Source organism: Achroia grisella, unplaced genomic scaffold (genome assembly GCF_030625045.1).
Source record: "Achroia grisella isolate CSIRO2021 unplaced genomic scaffold, CSIRO_AGI_Agris_v1 utg1096, whole genome shotgun sequence".
NCBI lineage: Eukaryota > Metazoa > Arthropoda > Insecta > Lepidoptera > Pyralidae > Achroia > Achroia grisella.
The window spans coordinates 1185685-1204041 of record NW_026712575.1 but is presented as its reverse complement, the minus strand read 5'-3'; the positions used below and the strand labels follow the sequence as shown (position 1 = coordinate 1204041).

Genomic DNA, 18357 nt, shown 5'->3' with positions numbered 1-18357 from the left:
ATATCTTTACAGTGGTCTTCATATAGAGCACATTATAAAACTGACGCAACTAACCTTGACTGATTGAACAGTTGACTAAAATAAGACTGACTTAACTTGATTGCTTTGTGAATAGCTTCTGAAACGTATCTTTCAATAAAAACGGTACGTCAGGATTTTGTTATTTTTTTAGTTTGGAACCAACTGAAAGTGTTGCTCCAGTATCATATTCAGCAAGTCCTCGGCCCAAAATGCTATACAATGGCTCTCAAAACTATAGCCCCGATCAGTATGATCCCTATTACGCTGTTTATGATGAGGACGGCGAGTTGTATAAGGATACAGGTAAGAAATGAGTTAATCATAAATACATTTACTAATTTGACCTATTTTATATTGAGAGGAAAATTGATAACAATAAATCTAGTAAACATATTAAAGTCATTTGGTTGAAGTTATTAACATCGGGATATTTAATTCACAATAATCATATAAAATTTAGTTTATGTGATAATACTACATTTATTTTATTAGACTTAAATAAAAATATTCTCTTATTTTTATTAATAATAAGCTATGTAAAATAAGCAACAACTACTTAACTAATGATTTTAATGACATTGTAAAAACCATAGTACTAATTAATATGAAATTGAAACTACCACATGGCACTGGTATTCATCAAATCATGATTTTTTATTATACCAATTTTGATGGTAACTGGTAAGCATGTGATACACTAACTGGCGGTTGGCTGTGGTGTTGGCAGACTATGTGCAGCAATATAATACAGCTTCGCTCCGACCAGCAGTACAGCAAACTTACCGAGGAACACCACCATCGCGAAGACCGGTCGAGACGTATACACCGAGACCGGTGTCCAATGATGACTATGATGACGCACTTATTCAAGGACAGGTATGAGTTAATATATATAATATAGCATCAACTATTGTAATTTTAAGATTTCATTTATTTTATAGATAATTAACCGAGAAACAATAAATTATGTGCAATGCTATAATATTTACAGATCAATAATCAAAACCGGTACCAATCTGCCATTCGCCATTCTACAAGGTAAGAATTATATTATGCTGTAAAAAATTAAAGATTTATTTTTAAAAATCTTTTCAATATGTTTAAGAATTCATATTAGTAAATAAATAACATAGAATTGCCTCGATCCAGGGGCGAGGGTAATGAATTGGGCTATGATCATAATTTGAACAGCGTGAGGACACCCGCCTATGAAGTTACATCTATTAGCACTTCTTCTACTACGACTAGCACAACCACTACTACCACTACTACACAACGCCCAACTACTGCACCGTTCACTGAAGCAATGACCCCATCTCGATATACCACAAGGTACTACAAAAGAAATCTAGATCTTCTAACAACTTCACCCAAGCTTAAATCATATCAAATTTCATTAACATCATATATTACTTACAATACGTATACATTTTTATTTATTATTATTTCATTTCATCTAATAACAACCTTTGAATGGTCTATCAGAATAATATCATTTTAGTACCAACTAATAGAACATAACATACTAATTATCAGACATTGACGGTTTAAAGGTTGTTAATATTGAACTGTAAATATTTAAAAAACATTTTTACGTCCTTATATATATATACTTTTTCAATGCTTATTTAACTATAACTTATTTTTATATCTAAAGCTTTTGTGGTATCTTTTATCCCAAGCATCCCAATATCTCTCAAATACATAATTTTCTTGTATTTACTTTCGCTCATCTAACAAAAAATTTCGTTTGCAACTTAGGCTCTTTTCACGATACGCATTTTTGTACATTGCATTTTTTATAAAGAGCTTAAAATAGAAAGTTTTGTTTGCTTTATATTCAACAGATCATCCACAGATGAAAACCTTGTTCGAAAACCAGAATCCTTAATGAGTCAATCTCCTATAAATGAATATTCCACTACTTCACCAGCTCCTACAACCCTATCTTCTGTTATCAACTTCTCTTCCCTTGCTAAACCTTTTGAGAAGACTGACAATGTGTACAGATTAAGAGAGACGACATCTTCCACTGAAAGACTGTCAACTTCCAGACATTTTCGTGTGACTAACAATAATAATAATGTAAATGGTGTTCAACCTGCGAATGAAAGGGATAAGAAAAAGGTTTTGTCACTAACAACAGGTTTTTCAATTAGGCGAAATCTCAATAATACTAATAATCCTTATACGTTGACTGTATTAACGAGACCATATGATGAGTACAATAAGTCTAGACAAACTTTTTCAGATCAAAATAAAAATAAACAAATACCTTTCAGTAGATTTTATCACAAAAATAATATTGAGGCGAAAACTGTTGTACCAGAAGAGAGTTTATTAGATAAAAAAGATAAGGTAACTTCAATGCAACGAAAAAGTAGTTCAGAACTCGTTAACGATGAAGATGACATACAAATATATATTAGACCAGTACATATAAAAAGTACTGTAAGTCCTGTAATATCTACTACATCATCTAAACAAACTATTAAATATTATATAAAATCTATAGAAAGACGACCAATACCTTTTTCGATGAATAAAGGTGAGACAGTGGACTCAAATGAAAACAATATTAATAAAGAATCACTCACAGATTCCGCTATTGAAAATATGCAAACTAAAATATCTACTGATACTATCTCTCATTCAGACACTTCTATTCCATCACGGGAAAATCCGACAGATCCTATTATATCGCCTTATAAAACAATGGTTAATTTAAGATTAAAATATAATCTAAAAAATGATCTTATTCCCGAACTTTCTACTTCTACTTCCACATCTTCTGTACCTCCTACACTTTCGAAATTACATAAGCCATCTTATTATAGTTATCGGGTATTAGACGATGACATATCTGACCAAACTACAGAAGTGTTTAGTGGTAAAGTAAGAAATGTTATTAAAGCCTTTTTTAATAATTTTGTTACTTCTACACCAATACATGAATATGATGGTTCTAGTACTGTAGCTGTAACTCCAATTTCAATAACAGAAGAAGTAATTAATATAGGTAATAAAAAAAATACTCCAAAATTTATTAATGATAAATTAGTAAACAATAATTTAAAACGTTTGAAAGTTGTAGAACCAGTTATGATCTCTAAAAATGATGAAACGATGAACTTTACTGAACTGGTTCAGCATGATAGCGACTATACATTATCAACTGTAAAAACACCACAACAAATTACAAATAAACCTACACCAGCGTTTATGGTAGAAAGTTCGACTACAAACGAGTTTAGATTTATACCAAATAGACAGACGTACGAATCTAAATTTAAGGGCTTGATTGAAAACAAAGAATCTGAAGTGGAAAATTTAAATAAATTACAAAAAAATATAAGAAAACAAGCTTCCATTGGAATCAAAGAAGCTTCCATTGAAAGCGATATCCACGATACTGAACCGACTATACCGACAAAAACTGGTGTTGAATATACAAGTAGAATGTTTAATGACATTGTGTCTACTACAAGTACAACTAAATCGACATCGACTGTGAAGGTAGACTCATTGACTGCAACGAAAAGTATATCCTTTCCGACACGAGCTTCACGAGTCAATCCCGCCATAAAGTTAGCTGCGACAAACCCTGGAGGTGGGCGCAGGAGTTACCAATCAACGACCAAATGTTCATCAGACAACGGTCTGCAAGCGAATCCAAAATGCAACGAAATCAAATATCAGAGGTATATTACTCGCCGGCCAGTTGTCTAAGCCTGACTGTCTCACATATGTCTATTTAACGAAGGTGGAGGCTTGGTCTACGATATTCTTATTTTCCGCCTCGCGAAGTAACTAGCATGAAATATTTATGGAATTACCGTCTAATAGCACATATCGCTCAAACCTGTCGCTTTACTTTTCTCATTGGGGGACTTCCAGTCGCTTGAGTTGATTAGTGTATTGTTAACTCCTGACGTGACCATTTCCATTTCCTGCACTCAATTGGCAGTATTTCTACTATTTAGTGTAAATCTTCATTAAAATCATCAATTATTTGTATTTTTTAATAATCATATTTATTCAAGATTATTGTTAGAAAGTTCCTCAATGTTATATCAACTGTAATATAATATTTATATGCACCAACCATTGCAATCATCATGTAGTCTGTAAGTGCACTTCACTATTATTAGATATGTTATAATTATTATATTTTGTACACTTATATGTATCATATACAAAATGCATGTTATTATATTATAATCACTTTTGTTATAATAAATAAATTATTATATTAATTTATTATTACAAATAATATACAAGAAAATTATATTTATCCTTTTATAATTTCAGATTGAAAATCATGCTTTTCTCGGATTTCACGCGTACTAACTATATTAACATTATCGAACTCTTTACTAGAGGATTTATATTTTACAGGCCAAGCAGTACACGTGGTCGTGGTTCTGCTCACTACTCTACTGGGTCGGATGTACCTCAACCAGTTCCAAACCGAGGAACACCTCCAACGTTAGAAATAATAATATTTATTGAATCACGCTTTTTAGCTAAATCTGTATCAAAATTTACTGTACATGTATACATATCTCATATGCATATAATATGATTTACCTTACCGTGTAAATTATTAAAGTGCTTTTTGCAAAGAATTTGTTGATCAATTGTTATTTATTATATTGCTTTGTAAAATTTTGAATTTATAAAAAATATTTCTGAGCAGTCGCAGTCGACCAACTCTCAAACCATCTACGGCAATCGTATCAAAGAGCACAGAATTTGTAGATGTATACCTTCATCCACCAAGTAGACCAGCACCGGTCTATCCACAACCAACTCCGGACAAAACAGCAGCTAAATGTAGGAAAGATGTTTGTTTGCTGCCTGACTGCTATTGCGGTGGAAAAGAAATACCAGGTAAAGTTTGGTTATAATTAACAAGGAACAAAATTAGAAATTTATTGAAATGCTTGTAATGATATACTATCATCTAATATGCAAATTATTTTTGACTATGTATGATTTTACTGATAGGTAAATTACCTATTGAAGAGGTACCTCAAATAGTATTGATGACTTTCGACGATGCTGTAAATGATTTGAATAAAAATTACTATCAAGAACTTTTTGAAAATGGGCGAGCTAACCCCAATGGGTGCCCTATATCTGCTACTTTTTACATTTCACATGAGTGGACAGATTATAGTCAAGTACAAAATTTATATGCAGATGGTCACGAATTGGGCTCGCATACTATATCGTAAGTCATTTCGTTGTAGATCTACCATTTGGATTCGATCTGTTGTATCCTTCAATAATTATTTAACAAGTATGCCACTAACATTATATTCTTGGCCATCTATGTAATTTAGATATATATATATATCACTTTTTCTTTGGATTTTAAAATATTAATATGTTTTTTTTCTCTTCCTTCTTACCCTTGGGCCTATTTATTCTTATCCCTCTCCTGGCACTACTTGGGTATTACCAACATCAATTGCACGATCATGACCACTATCCTGTAACAAAACAGGCGATATGCCGATGGAGACTGTACCACAAATCGTTCTACTAACATTTGATGACTCCGTGAACGATTTGAATAAGGGTCTATATAGTGACTTATTTGAGAAAGGCCGTGTCAATCCTAACGGTTGTCCAATCAGCGCCACATTTTACGTTTCCCATGAATGGACCGATTACAGTCAAGTGCAAAACTTGTACGCTGCTGGACACGAGATGGCTTCACACACGATTTCGTAAGTCTATGTAAAATTTAGTTCTATACAAGCTGTCTATTTTTACCCATAATAGGATGAGGTTATAGTATAATTTTAACAAGATATATATCCTTATCATTTTCTATGTCTTTCCTATTATTAATTATTTCTGGACGGAAACTAAGTTCTTATTGATTGTCTAATACTAATTATCTACTATAAATTTTTAGTTTGAGTTATGTCTATTTATTTTCTAAAAACTTTAATTGACAATTTATTTATATACATTTTCAGCCATAGTTTTGGAGAACAATTCTCCCAAAAGAAATGGAATAGAGAAGTGGGTGGTCAGAGAGAAATTTTGGCGGCTTATGGTGGTGTAAAATTAGAGGATGTGAGAGGTATGAGAGCACCTTTCCTCTCAGTTGGTGGTAATAAAATGTTTAAAATGTTGTATGACTCAAACTTCACTTATGACTCCTCTATGCCTGTTTATGAAAACAGACCACCTAGCTGGCCATACACCCTGGATTATAAATTATTCCACGATTGCATGATTCCACCATGTCCAACGAAATCATATCCAGGTAAGTTCTATTTTTATTTTTTAATATGAATTTATTGTTTAAATATATGTATATACAAACTTTCTACTTTGTTATATTAGGTGTCTGGGAGGTTCCTATGGTGATGTGGCAAGATTTAAATGGAGGAAGATGCTCAATGGGAGACGCGTGTGCAAATCCTCCTGACGCAGAAGGAGTTTATAAAATGATATTGAAGAACTTTGATAGGCACTATACAACAAATAGGTAGGTATAATTATGGATAAATTTTAGAACAAGAGATGTATAAAGTGTGACTGGAACAAATATACCAATAGTTGATTAAAGCTGTGAAAGAAACAAATGCTATGATTCTAAAATTTCAACTTACACTTATCTAATAATTTATCTTCATTGGTTGGTAACACAACATATAATATATAATACAGATATATACTGTGTGGTTACAATATCTATGGTAATAATGTAAGATTTATGTATATGTTATTTTATATGCACAATATTGTTTAAGGTTGACGGAATCTATTGATTTGGTTCTAAGTGGCTACCCCGTATGTACCTTTATTTGTTAATCGTGTTTTTTAGAGCTCCATTTGGTTTGTTCTACCACGCTGCTTGGTTCACACAACCCCACCATAAAGAAGGTTTCATAATGTTCCTGGACTTCATTAACCAGATGCAAGACGTTTGGATAGTTACCAACTGGCAAGCACTACAATGGGTGAGGGACCCAACGCCGATCTCTAGACTTAATAACTTCCAACCTTTCCAGTGTAATTATCAGGTGGGTACCAAAAATCTTTAGTTACAACATTATAACTTTATTATATGGCTCTACAAAGTATAATAGGGAGGTTTTATCTGGCAGTCTCGGTGGTTAAGCGGTTTAGATTACTGCTTTTCTTAAAATGATCGGGCATTTGATTCCTCATACAGTACAAGTACGAGACAATTTAAATTTCTTGAATTTGAACCTGAACTCTATGATGATAGAAAACACTGGTAATAATTGAATTAATCCAAGCGGTGTATGCTCAATAGAATGTGAGCATAACAGATGTTATGGTCACAATATTATTAATAGCTGACAGCACTTTTATTTGCCCTATCTGGGAATATACTTATGAGATATATTTAAAAAAAGAACACTGCGGTTTGCCTGTACCGAAATTGTTTTATTTCCTGATTTTTGGGAATTTCCAAGAATTCTTCCTTAATAAATGGCAGCGTCACACGAGGAAGTTCTGTCTTACAATTCTTTTATAGGTATAAGTTTTGTTATTAAGCAGATTTTTATTGTTACATACGAATTAAATATATATGTGTAGTAAATGGCATAAAATATAAAAACAGTAGAGCAATTAAGAGAACAACTTACATAATTAAAGGACATAGTGAAGTAAATATAAAAATATTTTACAGGATCGGCCGAAAAAGTGCAACAATCCGAAAGTCTGCAACCTGTGGCACAAGTCTGGAGTAAGATACATGAGAACTTGTCAACCATGTCCTGAGATCTACCCGTGGACCGGTAAAACTGGCATCAGATCGTCACGTATTGATAACGACAATGGAGAATAAATTAAATTTCCATGAAATGATAAAGTAGAAAATAAATTTGTCTTTTGTAATGATCCTATCCTATAGAGATAAAAAGCCTAAAGTCAGGGATCATTAATTTGTAAATTTGTACACAGTAGAAATTGTTTTGTCACCAATTACTGAGTGCCATTTAGATTTCGATGGTCACAAAGCAAGACTTGATATAAAAATTTAAACAATTTCATTGAAGTTTGCGAGTTCGAACGGAATTCTTCAATTTATTCTTCATGTTGTGTTCCATTGTATTGGAAACTGTGATATTAAGTGTTTTCAATCGTGTAGTGTGAAGAATTTGTCAATATTATTAATTTTATTGCATAAATTAATGTTTACTATTTTACGTAGTACACTTCTCAGTAGTTTTATCCTATTTTGTGTTCTTTCGTAGTTACACTTTTATAATACTCTATAATTAATAAAAAAAAGTATCACTAGTAAAATAGAAAAGCAAATGAAATTTCACAATAGCCTTCAGTATTTTCGCTTTAGTAATTAGACAATATTTCAAGCCAAGAATTGTAGTCATGTCTAAAAATCATTTCAATAATTTTAACGGAAGCCATATTAAAATTTAGAAAATATTTTTTTCTAATCTTGCCAGCTTCGCGGTTGTCACTGCCTTTTATTATTTGTAAATATAGAATTAGTATTAGTGTTTAATTGTCTGTAATAAGTTTCAATTGCGGTAAATGCTAAGAACAATTACTTATTGTTCTTATGGTATACCAATAAAAACTATCACCATTATTATTTTATTGCAAAATGTATTTGCTGGAACAAGAAATGACAAGAAAATTATGTTGATGATTTAAAATTACCGTGTAGCGTTACCTAGACGTCTGTTCACATCGTTGACTTAGTGATGTAGCACATGTCTATGTGACTCAATAATTTCTAGGTACTTGTCAAAAAGAAAAGAAGTATCTTTGTGACTTTGTCGTTTGTCCTTGATCAGTAAAATATTGACTCGATCGGCAAATTTACTATATTTAAATGATTAGATTAGAAAACTTTGGTGTGCTATTGCAACTAAAGTCATTGGAAGCGCTTGCGACGAATCTATTTATCTAAATGATGCATTATTTATAGGTCCTATTATTGTAAATATTAGGTTAATATTTAAAATTGGTAGTTTCACTTTTTTATATTGGACATGGTTATATCAATATGACTTTTGATTTCAAAGTACATCGGACATAGCATATTAGCACTGATACTTATTATAAATTGAGTCTGGACAGTTTTTATATATTTTTTTTATATGTACAAGAATTATGAGATATGACCAGTGCTAAGAAATAAAATATTATAAACATACTGTTGTTTTATTCTTTTGTTATCTACTTCACATCAATGTTGCAGCAACGAATAAATAGAAAATTTCGGGTCTTGGTTAAGCCACGAAAGTCATCAAAAATTAAATTACAATCACAACACCTGCCGGGCGTACGACACTTGATATTTCATAGATCAAGGTCCATAGAAACTATAAAAAGCCATATGACAAATCATATTGGCACTACCAACTTTTTCATACAAGAGGCAACAACACTCTCTTATAATGGAAAGTTTCAAATATATTGCTCTAACTATTATCTACTATACATTAGCACAATCCCAAGAAATTGAATATTATGCATCAAAATCAATTGTAAATAATTTAAAGGAGAAATTAGAACGTTCTACTAGTTTTAATCAACATAAATTGCCAAACAACAGATTCGATAAATCTAATCGTGGAAAGTATTTACAAAATCGGAATATATCCATAAGGCGTTATTACCCTGAATTAAAAAATAAACTGAATACAGAAGATAGAATAAAAAGAGCTACAGACCCTGTATTTTATGGACATCCGAAGACTATTGAAGAAATGTGGCATGAAAATTTTATTAAAAAGAACAATGCCTTTGACCAGACACCGTCTCTTATAACTCTCATCCATAATATTACTGTGACTTATCTGAACGACTGTACACCGGTTTTATTATATGATAACAAAGTGAGATCGCAAGACAGTTACCTGTTTCAAGATCTTCTTAAAGATTTTCCAGTTACTTATGTACATGGTTATATAAATGACAACAATCAGTTAAAAGAACCAAATCTTCTGTTGAATGTAAAGGAGTGTCTTCATTTTATTTTATTTTTAACTGATGTTACATTAGCTGCAAAAATTTTGGGTAAACGATCAGAAAACAAAATACTCGTTGTGGCGAGGTCCTCTCAATGGGCAGTTCAAGAGTTTCTTTCCAATGCATTATCAAGGATGTTTATAAATTTGCTTGTCATCGGTCAAAGTTTTAAAGATGATGAAGACGAAACTAGAGTAAGTAAAAAATAAATAAAGTAAATGTTTGATAGCAGGTAATTTGTAATAATTTGCTTTTATATATTCAGGAAGCACCGTACATATTATATACTCATGAGTTATATATTGATGGATTGGGTGCAAGTAAACCGGTAGTTCTTAATTCATGGACACATGGAAAATTTTCAAGGCACGTCAATCTATTTCCTAAAAAAATGATGAAAGGTTATGCCGGGCATAGATTTCTTGTTGCAGCTGCTAATCAACCCCCTTACGTGTTTAGAAGGTAACATTTTTAAACTGAAATAATAAATACAAAATAAAATTACGTAATTAAAACAAAGGTATACATTTCCAGGATAAAAACAGATGTAGATGGTGGAAATCCTCGAGTGGTATGGGATGGAATAGAAATTAGAGTCCTGAATTTGTTAGCAGAGAAAAATAATTTCTCCATTGAAATAGTAGAACCCCGAGAGCCACATTTAGGGTAATGATACAAAAATATCTTAAAAAATATTTTTTTAAATAATAATTCTTGAGTGATTTTAATTACGTTACATTTTATTTTAAGTCCAGGAGATGCTGTATCTAGAGAGATAACGATGAGTCGCGCCGATATTGCATTAGGTGGAATGTATTTGACATACGAAAGGACTCGCGACATGGATATGGCATTCAGTCATTCACATGACTGCGCTGCTTTTATCACTTTGATGTCTACTGCTTTACCAAGGTTGCAAATTACCCCACTTATTTTTCAAAGCATAATTCTTGTACCTATATAACGACTTTAATGTTACTAAAAGTAACGTATTTTTTATAGATATCGCGCAATTCTAGGCCCGTTTCATTGGCACGTATGGGTGGCTCTTACCTTTACATACCTAATTGGCATTTTTCCACTAGCATTTTCTGATAAACATACACTCCGTCATTTAGTCCACAATAGTGGAGAAGTTGAGAATATGTTTTGGTACGTCTTTGGTACTTTTACGAATTGTTTCACATTTGTCGGGAAGAATTCATGGAGCAAAACGACAAAAGTTACAACCAGGCTGTTAATAGGTATAACTATGTATAGAAAATATTGTAATATCGCTTATTTAAAGCAAGTAAATAATTGACATAAATTAATAAATAAAAACATTTTTAGGATGGTACTGGATTTTCACAATTATTATCACAAGCTGTTATACGGGATGCATAATAGCATTTGTGACATTACCTGTATTTCCTGAAACAATTGATACAATTGATCAACTACTGTCAGGATTTTATCGAGTTGGTACATTAGGCAAGTTATTATCTTATATTACATTTATTTTATTACTAATATAAAATTAGTTCCATTCAATATTTCTTTTAATCATGTAGATCGTGGAGGTTGGGAGAAATGGTTTTCTAATTCATCGGATCCGAAAACGAATAAGCTCTTCAGGAAAATAGAACTTGTACCTAATGTTGAATCAGGTATTAGGAACACAACAAAGGCCTTCTTTTGGCCATATGCTTTTTTGGGGTCTCGGGCTCAACTAGAGTATATTGTACAAGCAAATTTTACGAAAACTTCGTAAGTTGGTTTTTATCAGATATCATTGCATTGATTGATTATCAAGACATTGCATATATTGTCATTTTCATATGTTATATTACAATCATAATTATTATTCAAGGATTCTCGCTCATTGCACTACAATCATTCATATCTCTTTATCACAAATATTTTTCTATGGTATTTTAAAATTTCTTTTCACTGTTTTTAGCTCAAAAAGGAGTGTTCTTCACATATCTAATGAATGCTTTGTACCTTTTGGAGTCTCTATAGGTTTTCCAAATAATTCTTTGTATTCACAAAAATTTAATGACGGTTTAAGAAGAATCTATCAAAACGGTATTGTAGACAAAATAACAAGTGACGTTCGTTGGGAAATGCAACGTAGTTCTACAGGAAAACTTTTATCGGTAATTACTTGTGGTACATATTAGAATTGTAACACACATCTAAAAAATTCTATGGAAATTGAAAGAAATCATAACAAGGTCCATATTTAGATGATCATGGTGAAAGTATACCTACATAATCTAAGAGTTTTAGAGACTACTTAAAAATATGTTTTACTGGTAGGTGGGTACAGCAAAGTTTTTACTTAATTTAGATACTTGAATAGTCTATTTAAAAAACACACTAACTAAATCTGACTAAACAGCTATAGCTATAGCTATAAAAAAACGAATTAAACACTTAATATAACGTACAATATACATACATAAATAACGTATGTTAAAATCGACACATATAAGAATGTATATAAGTGTATATTTTAAATTACAAATACAACGTTTGACGAAACGAATGACATCTTAGAGTGAGTGAGAGTGTTGAAAATATGTTTTATTTTTATGAACGATTGTGGAATGATGTACTCTCTTGCGCTAACGGTTTACGCTGGCGGGGCACTAGTGGAGAATGATAAGATGAACATGAGCAGTTAGCATCTGGACAAACTCACCAGGAATTTATCACAATAGCTTCTAGGGGCACCACATGGAGGTCTGAAAATATGTTTAACGATAGCAAAATTTCTTAGGGGTAGAAACAAGTGCCTACCAACTAAGCAAAGTTTAGTAATCAGATATTGGAGAATGCTATTAAATTAAGTCTTCTATTTCGATACAGGCTGGTTCTGGGTCTTTGACAATTACATCAGCAGAAGAAAAGGGTTTAACATTGGAGGACACTCAGGGCATGTTTTTGCTGCTAGCAGCTGGATTTCTCTTAGCAGCTGCAGCGTTAATGTCGGAATGGATGGGTGGTATCACACGATATTGCCGTTTAAGAAGAAAGCCAGAAGGTACCAACTCGCAAGAAAAACTGATAACCACTCCGAAATCAGATATCAAAACTGAAGAAAATATTGTTTATGATGCTGATTGTGACAAACTGAATATTGATCCAAGACCTTATAGTGCTGAATCTAGGAATACGTTAGACGGTCAAATAATTAATGTAACGCAAGAAAGTATTACGGTACACGAGAATTTTGATGTTGAAAAATTTGACTCGAGAAGGTCTAGTTCAGTTGACTTGGACAAAGAAGTACGAGAGATATTTGAGAAAGACATGAAAAGAAGAATTATTGTACGGGGGGATACGATAGAGTTGATGGACGACTCAAGAGAACCGACTGCGTCTAAGGGAGCATTTGGTGATCGAGTCAAGTAGTAATATCAAAATATTTAGATTTACAATCTGCCACAAGTTTTACAAGTAGTCATGATTAATAAATATGTAATATTTTTTTATTTCTAATTAATTTTACCTTATCATTTTGCGAGAACAATTATTTATTTGGTTTATCTGAAGGTTAAGATTTCTCTTTATATATACCTCCTGCAGGGATACATTTTCATTATAACATACAATTCTATTATATCCTATTTTGAGACAAAAACACGCAGTAGATACTTTTTGATCTGTATTAAGCATATGTTTTGTAGCGATGATAATGGAATGATGTTACGATACGTCTGCGCTAACAGTATACGCTGGTAGTGCACCAGTGAAGGATTATAGGATGGGCATCAGATCAGATCAGTTTGTCTATAGTGACGAATTTATCAGAAATTCATCACGATGGTTTCAAGGGGGCTGCTTGGAGGTGGCCCTGACATGGTGTATTGCTAGCAATGGGGCTACTACTCTCTTTACTAACAATCCCCTACCCGCCTGTGCCTATATTTAGATTTGATTTAGTAATGATATTTTTGATGTAAAAACGACAATAATTCTATAATGTAAGCTTTTCTTTGCTACAACTGCTGAACTGTCGAAGTATTTCTATTTACCAACCTTTCAGAATAGCAGTAAGTATATAATGAATATCATCAGGTCATCATAATTAAACATGATAACCATTACTAATTAGTCCTAGTATAGAATAACGGAATCTATTGCTTTTGTTTTATAGAGAACAAAACATTAAAAAAAAATTAAGGTCGTCTAATATTAGACAAAATGAAAACAAAATGACATCCAACTCTTTATTATCCTTCGAACAGTCATCAAAATAATTTATAACAATTTTTCTAACACTGTCGATAAACATTAATATTCATTCGGCCACTGAGATGTTTACATTCTTCGTACAATTTATACACAGGGCAGAATTGGCTGCCTCGACACAGAAACAGGCGCCGTGAGACCTAAATTAATGCAATATTTGGCCCGGCCTTAGCTTAAAAATAATTATACATTATGACTTAAATTCCCAAGAGGCACCTACAAAATATAGTTGGTACCTCTCACATTATCAGTAAAAATATCAATAAAATACAACAGATTTCGCATTCTTTGTAAATTCAAACGAAAATATACCTAATACCTACCTAAGCATTTTGTTATATATGTATTGCACAACTGATGATGTTACGACAGAAATAAGAGTGAAATCGACTTGAGTATTTAATAAGGATATGTATTTATATACCTATATACTATTTGGGTTGTTCACATTGGGCTGTGAAACAATAGCAAAATATGAGAAACAGAGCACATAACAACTAATGTGATGAAATCAGACACTGATTTCCAATATTTTATACTTAAATCTACATATTTTTCATTAAATGCAATGAATTACTCATTCTAAAGGTAATAAGTTAAACTGATAAAGAACAACAATTTGCTATTGGCACACAGCGGTATAAATACAGATAAAACATACACAAAAGTAGGTACATCTACAAAACAAATCAAGCAAACTATTTTTACAAGAACACACAACACAGTTGTGCGCCGAAATGAAATAGTACATTAAATATTAATAATTATTTTAACGTGAACTCATTCCCGATAGTAAAATTCACAACCTCGGAAATTATGCTCCCAATACCAGCTTACGGTTGAAGTATTTTATACAAGTTAAGTCGATAGAATATCATGTGCACGCGACAAAATACTTGAAGTACTTCAAACGTTATTATCTATTAGAGTAAACATGTAAACACATACTCGTATATTTGAAGTACTAGACAATTATTTTACATTATACAAACTCCATCCATTTCCCATAAACATTTTGGTTTTGTGCAAATCATTTATTTATTATTCTGGAATAATTAACATTCGATAGGTGCTTGAGACAAAGTGATAGGTATCGGTAACAATAACATGACTCATATAACCTGTACAATATTAACAATTGGACACTTGTACTACGGAATCAATAATCTATACACCTGACAGGGAATTTGAGATTGTAATAACATTCACAATTAATAGACATATAATCTTAAAAGAAGTTTTGATAACAAGCAAGACGTTATGACAATGCTACATATCGCCAAACAAACACGATTGAGCAAATTCTAATAGAAAGTACACAACGTCTGGTAAATGAACTATTAGGAACGAACGACCGAGAAATCATTTCAAGTAACGCAATCATAGAATCTCAAATATAAGGATCTTAACAGTGTATGTAATTATATCACATTAACAATTTACTCTAACATTTAATGTGTACTTACATGAATTTATATAGTTCCCTAAACGGGTCAACATTAATTATGCTTCGGTATTAAAATATTAATTCGTATTAAAACTAATCGTGTACTTATTATACAATGCGAAAATACATTTTTTATATGCGTTCAGACTTTTGAACATCAAAACTGGTAATTCCCTGTACATATTTAACAATCATACATTAACATTTTGTTACTGTGATTTGAAGGATTAATCTAATGATTATTTTTTTATATCTATTTTTGCAAACTTTTTACTTAATGTTACATTTAATAGTTACGAATCACAAGTTTACAAGTTACAAGTATTCTATAAACAGTTTGACTGCTTCCAAAACGTGGTATAGTTATAAATTGATCGCTGTGACACTACCTATGCTTTAGGTTATAAAAGTTATCTATTAATAGATACAGTTGGTTTTAGTGTCACCAAATACTACGGTCATAACAATTTAACATCTCTTAAAGACTTAAACTTATTAGGATGTGAAAAAATAGTAAAGCAAAAATACTATCGTATTATACAAATTTGGTACAAAATGGTACATTTAGGCACTGTGAGTAAGGCATCTACAGTGAGAAGATATAAGGGGACAGAGTGGAACTAAGGGAAGTTAGTGTTACTATGTAACATCGAGAGAACTTCTGATTAATTACAATAATGTATTTATACACATAATTATGGTTACATTTTAAAGTCATCATTAGCTATTGGACATGTATTACCAGTGGCAAAGATTATAATGACCACTTTCAATGTAACCAGACAATATCATCTAAAAATAGGGCGGATTGTGATATAGTGCTATACCAAAATAGGTACGATAATAATATATTTATAGTAGGTGCACTTAAAGCTGAGTTTGCTTATTTGTAGGTAAAATATTGTACACCGTTCGGTGAATATATTTTATTGTTGAATTTAAAAGAAAATTCAATGTCTTCAGATCACACTAACAAAATAAAAAGTAATAATTTATCAACAAGCTTGCTATCCCTTAATAATCCATTATAGTCACAAGACACATAAATCGCAACATCTAACAATTACAGATACTCTTACGTAATCTGGAAAGAGTCAGGGACTAATATACAGGAAACCATATAGATTGTATCTTTATAATTATTTTAAAAAGCATCCTTTGTATAATTCAGTGCAATACGAGTTACTGCAATTATAAATATCTAAAAAATAAAATCATTTACGATATTAATCAACAGCAGTGCTTCGTAAACTAACATTTGCTTGCTTTCCTAAATTCCAGAGACAACATTGGTCAGAGGAGATTGTTGGCAGGAGCTCTACAATCATTACGATACATTAATTGTCTGTGTTGCATTACTTACAAGTCTGCTTAGAGTGCGAGTGTTATCATAAGAAATTTTAAAGCTTCGTGTGGTACTTTAATATACTCAACTCTAGCTAACATTACCTACTTACTTACTTAACATTCGTTCCTAACGGGACGTGTATACATATTATGTAAATATTATATATGATTCTCGTGTATAAATATGTCAATAGATAATGTAGATTTATAATACATAACTTTATTATCTTCTGTGATGAAACTACACTTACTAAATTTACAAAGATTCAAGTTCGGATGTCACACTATTATTATACTTTTAAAATGGCACAAAAGAACTTTAAAACACTAACACAAAAGTCAACAGTCGTTTTTAAGTCATAAACGCACTTAACACACTTTTTATAGTTTGTTCTTCGCACTACACAACACCGTCCGGCTGCTTCCTTTGCCCACTGAACCTCTGGGACCCTAGTGCATTTCTACTATTATAGTCACTAAATTTAAATTGACTAACTTTTAAGCTAAACAGACAATGGCACGGATTGCACATGTAATGTCATCTATATACAGGGGAATTACAAATCTATCTATACGTACTTACAGTTGAAAATTGATCAGGGTTGCATCTATTCAGTAATGTTGTACTTAGATTAAACATTTATCCTTAACGTTTAGTGTACTTGCATGTGCAATTATAATAATATTCATTACGTATAATAGAAGGGTAGTGTAAACTTGAACATTCATTTTTGTTATAACATTGATTTCATTAGAAATCATCAAAAGGATTTAAATATTTTTAGTCTAATTGTATCCTTACACAAAAGGACAGTTCATTCTCGAGATGAGATGTACGCGTATGCGTAAAAAGTTGACCGTGCCATCAAAATTTAAAGCACCTTCAATGCACCTTTCCTTTTCAGACTTTTGATCGAAAATTCTAGCACTGTCACGGTTTGTTAATGCAGCACCATCGAGGAAAGAACATGGTTGATATCCAACGCAGGACGGTCTACCGAAGCTCGATAGGATTTTGCAGCTGCGAGTCATAGGTTTTTGAACCTTGGAGCCGCTCCGCCAGGGTCGGGTTTAGCAGTGCGGATGGAGGGGCCTCGGGTAGGATCCGAAGGCCTCATAGCCTAGCTATGTGGCCCAGCCCTCGATCCGCGGCCGTTTTGTATGGGGCTGCTCGTAGTCTAGGGGGACGGTGTTAGCATGTCTCATGTCTTGTCCGGCCGGAGAGCCCATGTTACTGGACGATATCGAACCTGCAATATATAACAATTTCAATTTAGAATTACCAGTAAGGATCAAAT

General features: G+C 32.2%; 3 protein-coding genes across 9 annotated transcripts in view; 2 read left to right on the top strand and 1 right to left on the bottom strand.

The window, feature by feature from the left end:
- The window catches only part of LOC131849147 (uncharacterized), a 129365-nt gene extending 120169 nt beyond the window's left edge, over positions 1-9196 (top strand). Inside the window, exons 6-17 of the mRNA XM_059199147.1 lie at positions 173-324; positions 749-897; positions 1013-1059; positions 1171-1353; positions 1869-3722; positions 4420-4509; positions 4721-4914; positions 5534-5759; positions 6015-6307; positions 6388-6532; positions 6872-7070; positions 7709-9196. Coding sequence (XP_059055130.1) covers positions 173-324; positions 749-897; positions 1013-1059; positions 1171-1353; positions 1869-3722; positions 4420-4509; positions 4721-4914; positions 5534-5759; positions 6015-6307; positions 6388-6532; positions 6872-7070; positions 7709-7867 — 3691 coding nt within the window. The 3' untranslated portion in view covers positions 7868-9196. The remainder of the gene's footprint in view (positions 1-172; positions 325-748; positions 898-1012; positions 1060-1170; positions 1354-1868; positions 3723-4419; positions 4510-4720; positions 4915-5533; positions 5760-6014; positions 6308-6387; positions 6533-6871; positions 7071-7708) is intronic.
- Positions 9197-9449: 253 nt separating this feature from the next.
- On the top strand, positions 9450-13425 carry LOC131849138 (ionotropic receptor 21a). Its single transcript, XM_059199135.1, has 9 exons — positions 9450-10217; positions 10289-10485; positions 10558-10689; positions 10774-10935; positions 11026-11267; positions 11356-11496; positions 11577-11772; positions 11966-12164; positions 12880-13425. Exons 1-9 carry the CDS (start codon positions 9450-9452, stop codon positions 13423-13425), a joined length of 2583 nt encoding a protein of 860 aa, XP_059055118.1.
- Positions 13426-14229: 804 nt separating this feature from the next.
- LOC131848809 (myocyte-specific enhancer factor 2) overlaps positions 14230-18357 on the bottom strand; it is a 74299-nt gene continuing 70171 nt past the window's right edge. For all 7 annotated transcript variants that reach the window (XM_059198765.1, XM_059198771.1, XM_059198748.1 and 4 more), the window contains one exon: positions 14230-18309. In XM_059198765.1, the coding sequence (XP_059054748.1) occupies positions 18185-18309 (125 nt within the window). In that variant the 3' untranslated portion in view covers positions 14230-18184. The remainder of the gene's footprint in view (positions 18310-18357) is intronic.

Excerpts from the sequence above, each read along its gene's own strand:
- LOC131849138 (XM_059199135.1), top strand. The coding sequence starts at position 9,450 with ATGGAAAGTTTCAAATATATTGCTCTAACTATTATCTACTATACATTA. Across the intron at positions 10,218-10,288 it reads ATGATGAAGACGAAACTAGA|GAAGCACCGTACATATTATA; the intron begins GTAAGTAAAAAA and ends TTATATATTCAG. Across the intron at positions 10,690-10,773 it reads CCCCGAGAGCCACATTTAGG|TCCAGGAGATGCTGTATCTA; the intron begins GTAATGATACAA and ends TTTTATTTTAAG.